General features: G+C 39.9%; 1 protein-coding gene across 2 annotated transcripts; it reads right to left on the bottom strand.

Moving 5' to 3' along the window:
- On the bottom strand, positions 1 to 2146 carry LOC112430088 (caspase-8). 2 transcript variants are annotated; one of them, XM_024805901.2, is made up of 6 exons: positions 1891 to 2146; positions 1422 to 1765; positions 1305 to 1321; positions 1077 to 1179; positions 451 to 994; positions 1 to 362 (listed from the first exon to the last, which is right to left on the bottom strand). In XM_024805901.2, the coding sequence occupies exons 2-6, from the start codon at positions 1756 to 1758 to the stop codon at positions 224 to 226; spliced, it is 1140 nt and encodes a 379-aa protein (XP_024661669.2). In that variant the 5' UTR covers positions 1759 to 1765; positions 1891 to 2146; the 3' UTR covers positions 1 to 223. The 2 variants fall into 2 exon arrangements, with proteins under 2 accessions (XP_024661669.2, XP_024661670.2); XM_024805902.2 differs by having other exon boundaries at positions 1431 to 1765.
- Positions 2147 to 10411: the final 8265 nt, after the last annotated feature.

Raw genomic sequence — 10411 nt, 5'->3', positions numbered from 1 at the left:
TTGTGTTCCCAGTCTGAGATTTATTCTTTGATATAAAACTGCTACAGTATAAAATGCAGCACCTCAATGCGAGATTCAAATTTAGAAAAATAAAAGATTTAAAATGATGACAGAAAGATGGAAAATATAAAGGAAACATTTTAAGAAACATAATAAGTAACTCTGATAAGTAATCATGCATCCCTAGTTGCACAGTAAGATGTGCTGTATTTCCATGATGACTTCAGGTGCGCTGAGGTGGCAGCACAAGTTTCTTTCTCAGGGTGAATCTCACTTCAGGCATCTGCTTGGCCAACGAGGAGGTCTCTCTATGTGCTACATCATCGTTCACGTAGTGGAGGATGGAGACGATGTCTTCGCCCCTAAGAGCATTTATAGAGATACAAAAACATGTTGATATCACTGTCAGGGTCAGTGTGCACATGTGTTTGGTGATTTTAAAACAATTACCTGGGACAGCGCTCCTTCAGCTGCTCACAAAGAGACTGAACGAACCAGCTTCCATCGACTATATGTCTAAGTGAAGCATGATCTTCAACAGTGGCCGTGGCAACCAGAACATCAGCTTCCTCAGGGATGGTCAATGGTGAAGTATCATCATCAGTCTCCATCAGCTGCACTCCATGCTGTATGTTACTTCCTTGGCAGGCCTGGATCAGGAACACTTTGGGCTTACCGGTGAGGACGGACTGGTCACACCCCCTGAACTTTCGGGTAATTTCTTTAATGGGGAGGGGGTTCCTGTCAGTTCCCAAAACTACACCCTTTTTTCCGTGACTCAGAATAGAGCAGATGAAAGCATCACCGTGCTCAAGGACCTGCTGAGGATCAACAAAGCTGCTGCCATCCCACTCTTTAAAGTTGAACTTCTGCAGCTGAGACATGTCTGCCAGGGAAGCAACAAACGTCAGTGCCTGATCCATCTGATCCTTGTTCAGGTCTTCACACATCAGCACTCTGAAGCCCAGACACCTGAACACCTCTGCCAAGCTTTCTGCAAAAAATGTAATTAGAGAAAAATATTTAAGCACCAGATACTAACAAGAAAGAATAAAAAATCTGCCCCTGAAACTTACGGGCGTCTTTATCTGTCCCTCTTCTCTGTGAACCATCCTTGAAGTTCTTATTGTTTATGATCACGCAGAGGCCGACGGGCCGGCTAATGATTTGATAAACATCCTAAAGAGTGGACACCAAGATTTTACATGTGTTACTACAGGATGCGTAACCACAGAATCTCATCTACATATCTGTCTCAAGCAATGTCACAAGTGTAGGAGGCTGTTTCTGCATCACCATCTTACCTGTGACATATTCCCATCTTGTAGCAGAACATGTGAGGGAAGAACAATAAAACTGAGGTAAACAACCAAACACAACAGGAGACACAGTGTTTCTATACTGTGTTACGTGTGTGTTACCGTGCTGACATGAAGACACTTGGACAGGCTCGGATAAAAGGGGGGTACAACTCAGCTGTAAACTCGCCAGCAGAGGGAAAGTTTCTTTAATGGCGCCATCGGTTTGCAGGAGGTTCAGGAAGTCTTTGCATGTTTCTTCTCCTTTATTCATGATCTTATCCACGAGCTCATTGACGTGTGTCTCCACATTTGCACTGTTGATGCTTTTAAGATTGTTGTACTCCCGCTGAGTGATCAGCTTATTCTCATAAACTTTGTTGAGAATTAGCCTGTGGTCTCCGGACAGACTCTCATGAATGGCTGTTTTATTGCTCCTTATTGCATTTTGGGCCGACATGCTGAATCTGCGCAAAGGAAAGAGTCAGAGGTGATCCTAAAAACTACTGTCTATGAGAAGGAAGTGGTTTACTACAGCTTACTATCGTAATAATAGCTGCACATTATATTACATAAAACGTAATTCTCTTACGGTCAGTTGGAACTTCTGCTGTCCTTGAAAACGAAACCTCGTTCCTTCTTTCAAATAACATTGAGCTCGAAACTATCCCGCCTTCTGAGAACAGACTCGGAAGTGACTCAGATCCTCCAATAACGACTACACGCTATACAATAGCGCCCTCTACTTCTGGACAGCAGGAATAACAGGTTTACAGCCTTTGGTGTAGCACTGAGAAGAAGCTGTGCTGCAGCATCCCTGTCGCAGCAGAGAGTATTCCCCACAAATCCCCCACCCTGCTGCAAAAACGCACAGTATTATTACACAAACATAACATATTTTGTAAAGATCTCACAGTGAATTTCACACTGAATTTATCCGTGCGTGCGTGTGTGTGCACGCCCATGTGCAACTGTACATTGTAAATCATGATTAAAAGACATAAAAGCTGCATTTTAAGAAATAAATTTATGGAGCGCATTGTATTTACCATGATAATTTATTTGGTGAAGGTAGACCCTTTGTATATGTGGAAAACAAACCACATATCTGCCAACCTGCTGCCTCAGGCTCAGGTGTTCCACTCCCATTGCCCCATTCCCACACACTGATATCTGAGGATGGAGGTTAGTTATTTTATGTCACAAAACAAGTGGAATTGTGTAAGGAAAAAAAAATCTTTCCTTTTTGCTAAGGCATATAGGATTCCCATGATGCATTAAGTATTTCTTCCTCAGTCACATTTCTCACTCACTGTGTGTTAATAGACCTCGCTGCATTGAATTATTAATCTTCAGCTCTCTTCCACAGCATGTCTTTTATCCTGTCTTCCTTCCCTCACCCCAACTGGTTGCAGCAGATGGCCGCCCCTCAGGGCCGTGCAGAGAGGTTTAAAGGGGCGGGTGCTCAAAGTTAAAAAGGGGCACATTGAACCAGGCTGAATAACAACAACACACATTCATCAAGAATCTAATATGGGAAGGGCAGGGCTGTGTTGATCTGAGACTGTAGACATTAAAAAGTCCATAGGAGAGATGGTAGCTGATTAAACAAGTGTCATGAGATAATAACAAAATGCAAAGATTGGTGACAGCGCTTGGAACCATAAGGCAACAAAAAACTGTGAGAAATAATTTAGGCTCTGCCTGTGAATCACTCTTTGCTTCTCTTCTTCCATCCCATCATTTCATATATCACTCTCCACTTGCTATGTGAGAACAAGGCACAACTTGCTATTGCAATAAACTATAATCTAATTATCCACACCTAACAACTCCTGCACTTAATCTATAATAAAATGATGACAGAAAAATGTTATAGCACTGCCTTTAGTAGCCTCACACAGCTCCTACTGTTTCCTCCTCATGTCCTTACCAGGCATGTCTGGACAATGTTATATCATGAGTAATATATTTTTTTAAACTCCATCTAAATAAAACACACACATGCACGCACACACAGGGACATTTTAGACCTTCTTCAGAATACTGTACTATGGGCATCATGGTGCTGATCCAGAATCCTTACATTATTATTTATTACTAGAGCTACAATAATAAACCAATGAGGAGGGGGAAGTAATAAATATGAAATAATGTATTTATGATGATTCCATTTGTTTCACTATCCACTCTGTGCAGGGGCAAAGCTTATTACTTTTTTAAACTGTAGAGATACAATCATTTTACTGCTGTAAAATCCAACTTTTGTCTTATTTAAAATATAAATCGAATATAATCTGCTTCTTAATGTATGTTCTTTAAAATACAGCTTGTGTTTTTTAATATATTATAATAATTATTATGTGGACATGCATATTAGACCGTTTTTTAGTGAAATATAATCCCTCCAGAAAGGCAGGAAAAGCCCGGAAACTTACTTTAAAACTAAATATGTTTCTAAATACTTTAAAACTAAATATGTTCCCTAAAACGGTGACAGAGCTACAGACCCATGAAAGCCTTACACAGGTAGCCAGCAGCTATGACCAGCACTACTTGTGCAGTTAATAAAAGGACAGGTAATGTTTGTCGCGCTGTTGCACACACAGCACGCTCGTTTGTTTCAGTTCGTCAGTTGCCACAAGACAGCTTACCAACGTGTACGTAATAAGCTAATACTCCTGGGTGCTATACACTACAGTGTGCGCTGTACACCTACTTACTGGTTTTGTCGCATCAGTCTGTGTCTCTGAGTTAACTTGTGTTTCTCCTACAGCTCCGGACCAATAAAAATGCGCGTGCTCTTTGTGAGCTCGTTCCCGGCTCGTAACCAGCGCGTTCTGCCGTCAAGGGCGATCATTGGTTAAATGTGATCATGTGACTGATGCAAGCCAGATCCTTTTATTTAGCAAAACTGTGATTAATAGTTAAATATTATTGTTGAGGGGCACAGACAGGACTCCGCACGCACACACACATAAAAAAAAAAAAAAAAAAATTGCCTCAACAAAAGGGCACTTTGGGCACCCATCAGGAAAGGGGCGGGTGCTCAAGCCCCTCTAGCCCCCCCCCCCCCCCCCCCTCTGCACGTGCCTGCCGCCCCTCCCTGAGCCTGGTTCTGCTGGAAGTTTCTTCCTGTTAAAAGGGAGTTTTTCGCTTCAAACTGTGGCCAAAGTGCTTGCTCATAGGGGGTCATGTAGGGCTGGGTATCGTCACTGATTTCTAGAATGATTTGATTCCGATTCACAAGGTCCCGAATCGATTCAATCCACGATTCGATTCGATTCAACACTCGCAAGACTTTTTCAAAGGTGTGAGCATCACAGCAGATACCTTTGTGTCAAAGTAGCTGAAGATAAAACACAGAAAAACATGAAGGTGATTTTCCTGTCCGGGATTTTATAAAAATATTCTGCAGTACATCAAAAACGAAAGAAAACCATTAATCAACATATGAACATTACCTCTGAAGTTACAGAGGTTTTATCAGAGACACAGCTAAGTGTTTTGCATTTTGTATAATTTTAAAAAGTTTAAATTTGTTCAGTAGCCTATTGAACGACAGAAATTAGGTTTTCTAAGTAAAAGGGAAAAATAACAGTAGACTTGTGCATAACAAGCAAGCGAATAATGCAGAAAAAAGATTTTTAGCTGGGAAACTGTTCTATACAGAGAGCGCGAGAGAGAGAAAGAGCTGTGCATGAAGTGTGATTTTATCGTGGTGGAAGCAAAACAGCAAAAGTCAGAGGGAATGCATGACGATGTTTATGTGAAGCGTAGTTTGGATCTTCTTTTGCTGCTGGTTCGGTCAATATTGTTTGGAGAGAGATAAAACTAACAGCTTTAGAATCAACGCAAAAGGGGCTTAAACATAAAGCGCGACCCGCCGAAACATCAGAATCAGCGAGGTGTCGGCTTTCAGCCCCGACCGTGTCCGTGCTGTCACTGATTCTGATCCGCTTTGTGTTTACGTCTTTGTGCAGAATCCGTGTACCTGCTCTCATTTACTGTTTTAGCTTTTGTGTGGATTAACCTGAGATTCTGGCATTTCGGGCAAAATTAATTTATATTAAAAAATCGATTCAGGATTTTAATGAATCGATATCACGTTATCCAAGCCAGAATCGATTTTAATCGATAAATTGATTATCAAAACCCACCCCTAGTCATATGATTGTTGGGTTTTTCTCTGAATGTATCATTGTAGGGTCAACCTTACAATATAAAGCGCCTTGAGGCGACTGATGTTGTGATTTGGTGCTATATAAATAAAATTGAATTGAATAGAACAAACAGCAGCCCGATATCAGTCAGAGCTGCCATTAAACAGAAGCTATGAACACAGCTCTCTTGAGTGGGCAATTGAAGAAGTTTGTTTCAAGTTTTAGATTTAGGTTGCTCTTCATATTGTTTTGATGCCACCAAAGAAGACTGTGTTGAAAAGCTTTCAGTAATGAACCGTTTTTCAGTACAAGCTTAAATGCTTCAGAAAGCTTCATTTAGCCTGCAGAAACACAAAGTCCATTGAGCCAAAATGGAAGGAAACACACGGGCAGACAAAAAGTACAACACAACAGAAAGCTAGGACAAACCGAGACTTTATATACAGACAGATGGAGCATTAAAAGAGAATGAGTCACATCTGGGGGAAAATAAGAAACAGGTGAAAATAATCAGATAACTAAACAGGGGAAGCAAAAACGCACAGGAGACAGACTAGAAAAATAAAACAGGAAATGGCGACTATAGATATGGATGAAACACGGGAACGTAAAATAAACTTAACCAAGGAACAGAATACAATCAAACTAGAATTATGAACAGAACACAGACTACAGGTAAAAAGGCCTGAGGATATAGACATAATGAAACCAGCCATACTATAAAAATAAAAATTGCATAATTACAACAGACTAAGGGTCAAAGAAAAACCTAAAAATAACAGAAAATGAGCGCAGGAAAAAACAAAACACACACACACACACACACACACACACACACACACACACACCAAAAACAAAATCAGTATATATGGTATATAGTAACAAAATAAAAATAAAACAAATGCCGTTGTAACTGAACTAACTCCATAAAGGTTTAGTTTCACCAAACTAAAGAAAACAAGAAAACACCTGCAAATATTTTCTAAAAGTAGTGTTTGTTTTAAATTTAAAATATTGTACAACAAGACCAAGCTGCAAACGTGAACGCAATTCTTTTTTTCAACTGAAGCCTTTAATCGAACAATCAAACAAACAAATTGCCACTCTCTTATGGCCAGACACGTGACAGCTCTTCTGCTATCATTTTGTTCACATTTGAAATAAAAATGCAGACATAAGTGTACACATTAGTTTTTGAGTGCTAGTGAAAAGGGTTTTCTTTTTGTTTGTACTCTCTTGAGAATTTTTCTCCTCAAAATGCAACATTTGTACTTGCAAAAATTATTTACGTGCGCTTAGAATAGAGGCACATGATCTATAAGTCATTTCTAAATGTTAATGTTTGGTTTATTTCGGTGTTTTATTGGTTCCTGACTAAATCAGTTTGGCTTCATAACTGGACCGTTTAATTTAATATTGAAGCCTTACTCTGAGAGCTGTCAGTATACTTTGAATTTCACCCGTCATAGTCCCCCCGATGTAAAATCTTCTGTTCTTATTTAAACGGCTGACTGTGAATTGAATTTAACATTAAAATATATTTTAATACAAGAAGAAACATTTTCACCGGGAGCAAAAATAGCATGTTAATAAGTGGACATCCTGAAGATTGTATTTTAAATATTGTTCAGTTCTCTTCCAAACCCCAGCAGCTGTGTGTTGTAAGTTTTGAGTGTCTATTAAAATGAAAATAAAAGCATTCTAACATCTCACCTGTTTGTCTTTATTCAGGCATACATGTGTTTATTAATAGAGAGATTAAGCTTGTGTTTCTGACATGTAGTGGCTTTGCTTAACCGTATGAAGCTTATTAGACATTATGAAACAGATGATACGTAAAAGCAAATTTTGCCAAAGTGCTTAAGGTACTTTTTAATTATTTTTTTCTTAAAAAAAATCTACTACATTATGTGCATTTTTTTCATTTCATGTGTAATTTCCAATGCAAATATTAATCACAGTTACATTAAGAAGGAAACGCAGTAAAAACTCAAGAATGGAGATGTCATCACGTACACTGCCGTCCTCGGGAAGTCAGGACTCCCATGTGAATCGACAAAGTCCGGACTGGCGAGAGAATTGAGAAACTGCCATTATTTGTTGTATTTCGTCACTGGGAGCCTCCAAACATAAAAACTTGAGCCTAAACAGAAACACGTGAAAGGCAGTCCTGCTCGTGTATTCATCACCAGGAGATATCAAAGACATGAAAGGCAAAATCGTGTGCCATAGCCAGGGGTTAAAGTGGGCCCGTGTTTTTATTTATTTATTATTGCAATGGTGGCTGATAATGAAGTCGTCAGCAAAGAACAAGTGACTTTTAATGAACGCAGCACATAAACATAGTTGAATGTAGTACAGCTTACATGTGTGTTTATCAGTTAGCCATCTTAACTATATTCCTGGACAGCATTATTCTTCGACAGTATTCCACAGTGGTGCAGTTTGGTATGTAGCGCAGTGAGTTTTAGGCCTCAGTAATGCAGTGCAACGTTGTTATTGTTAAGTGTGATTCATCACTAAGCTGTCAATCACTTGAGTTGACCTCATTTAAATCGATAATAAAATATAAATATTATACATATAAGAAACCCCAAAGAATAAATTCGAAACCGAATTGGTTAAGAAAGAACAAGCCCCGCCTCCCCCTGCTATTTACGTGCTCAGATGCAGCCTGAACACACACACACACACACACACACACAGGTACTGTTTAAAGTTTAGTGTTAACCTGAGTCACTGATCATTTACAGTATTACAGAGTCTGGCAGTCTTTGCATGATGTCCACGTTACTGTAAGTTTCCAGCTGACTCTCAGCTGTGCCAGCAGGAAGGAGGCTCAATAAACCTGCATCCTGAGGTTTGTCATGCAGGATTAAATGAGGCAGACTTTGTTCAGACAGCTAGGATTGTATTTTACACTGACCCTAGATCAGTATAAGTATCATACAATGTAAACGAAGCACTGAAACTTGCACATATTTTTATAGATGCATTGAAGCTAATCGGGATATTTACTGTCAATCTGTGGCTGCGATTAATCACTTTACTGGAAACTTTATTAAGTAGTAACTCATTACTTCATCACAGAGGCTAATATTTCTGTCCTAAAATCGTTTAATCGTTTAAATAGTAACAGCCAGTGGCGGAGCGGGGGGTGGCTTAAAGTTAACAAATATGTTTTTTATATTTATCAACCTAAAAAAATAAACATTTAGTCTGATTTGATGTTACAATTAAAAAAGTGTTTGTGTTTTTGATCTGAAGAGTGTGTAAATATCTGGTTTCAACTGTATATTTGATGATGTTGATGTTTGGCTTGATTGTCAGCACAAAGAGGGAGAGAGAGGAACAGAGAGGGAGAGAGAGGAACAGAGAGGGAGAGAGAGAGAATGAGGACAGAACAGAGATGGAACAAGAGCAGGTGACACAGACATGTTAGTCAAATGGTTGTTTAACAAAAGTATCACCGTATCATAGGTACTCATGTATCTCGTACCTAGTGTTTCGTTTTAGGTTTGTTATTTTTCAAATTCTATATTTATTAAGTTATGCAGGATTGTTTGCACAACAAGGCTAAATAATTATATAAACTTTCAGTGTACTAAATAGTGGACTTTGGTAGAATTAAAAAAATAAGTGTAGTGCAGGTCTATGAAGATTTTTCATGCTACTATCATCTAGTTCTGATTCTGATTCATGCATACTACCCTTTAGGGCTAAGCCCCGGGTGTATCAAATGTCTGCCTCCGCCTCTGGTAACAGCCTTATTGTAATATAAGCTAACCTTTACACCGTAATGTTAAGCTAGCACCATAAAGACAGTAAAACACATAATAATATCTAGAAATGCATCTTTGACACTCGCTGACTCGCTGACTTTCCATAGTCGTTGATAAGTGAAGCAGATGGAGCCTGACCCTGCTTCGCATATTTGATGAATTAAACCTTGTGATCCACAAAACAGCAGCGGCTTCGCTCATGCGCGATTCATTTGCAGTTTGGATGCATAGGTGTGAACATCTCCTGCCCTGATAGCAGCTGGGGGAGGACTATCCTCCGCCCATGAGCACTTTGGCACGAGTGAGGTGCCCACGGCAGCACCGCTGCTTGTTGAGAGCAAGAGTGATACGTGTTTTCATGTCAAAAAGTCGTCATAAATAAGTCTCCAATAACACCAGAATAAGTCTCCAGATTTTCTAGTCGCTTTTTAGGGGGAAAAAAGTCGCTAAGGGGGTCTAAAAACTCGCTAAATATAGCGACAAAGTCGCTAAGTTGGCAACACTGGTTAGGAGTGAGCACGTGTTGCAATGTATATTTGTACGTGTGATTTGGCTCTAGAAGAATGTACAAACAGCAAATGTGAGTTTCACTTGTCATTACACTTCAGCGGAAGTATCAACAGTGCATGCATTAACCTGGACATGGACAACAGCAGAGGTGGGCAGTAAAGACACCCAGGTGTCGTCCACATATCTGTACCAGTGGCTGGGTACTCTTCCTTTGAAAGAGCCAAGAGCCTTCCTTTCCACTTCCTCCATGTAAAGGTTGGCTACAATAGGTGACACGGGGGAGCCCATGGCACAGCCATGTTTTTGTCTGTAAAAGCCTTCGTTGTACTTGAAATATGTAGTGGTGAGGCAGAGGTCTAACAGTGTGCAGATCTGATCGGGTGTGAAGTTGGTCCTGTCCTCCAAGGAGCTGTCTTCTTGTAGTCGTTTTCTGACAGTCTCCACAGCCTCCGTGGTGGGTATGCAAGTGAAGAGAGAGACTACATCAAAGGACACCATGGTTTCATCTGGATCCAGGGTAAGTTTCTGGACCTTGTCGGTGAAGTCGGTGGAGTTCTTGATGTGGTGTGGGTTGTGTAGGTTCAGGATGAGGAGTGTGTGTTTTTGAAAGCAAGGTGTGAAATTTCCTGCGTTGTCTTTTAGTATTAGTATTTAGTAT

The sequence above is a fragment of the Maylandia zebra genome, linkage group LG18, assembly GCF_041146795.1.
Source record: "Maylandia zebra isolate NMK-2024a linkage group LG18, Mzebra_GT3a, whole genome shotgun sequence".
Taxonomy (NCBI): domain Eukaryota; kingdom Metazoa; phylum Chordata; class Actinopteri; order Cichliformes; family Cichlidae; genus Maylandia; species Maylandia zebra.
This window is presented reverse-complemented; position numbering and strand designations above follow the sequence as displayed.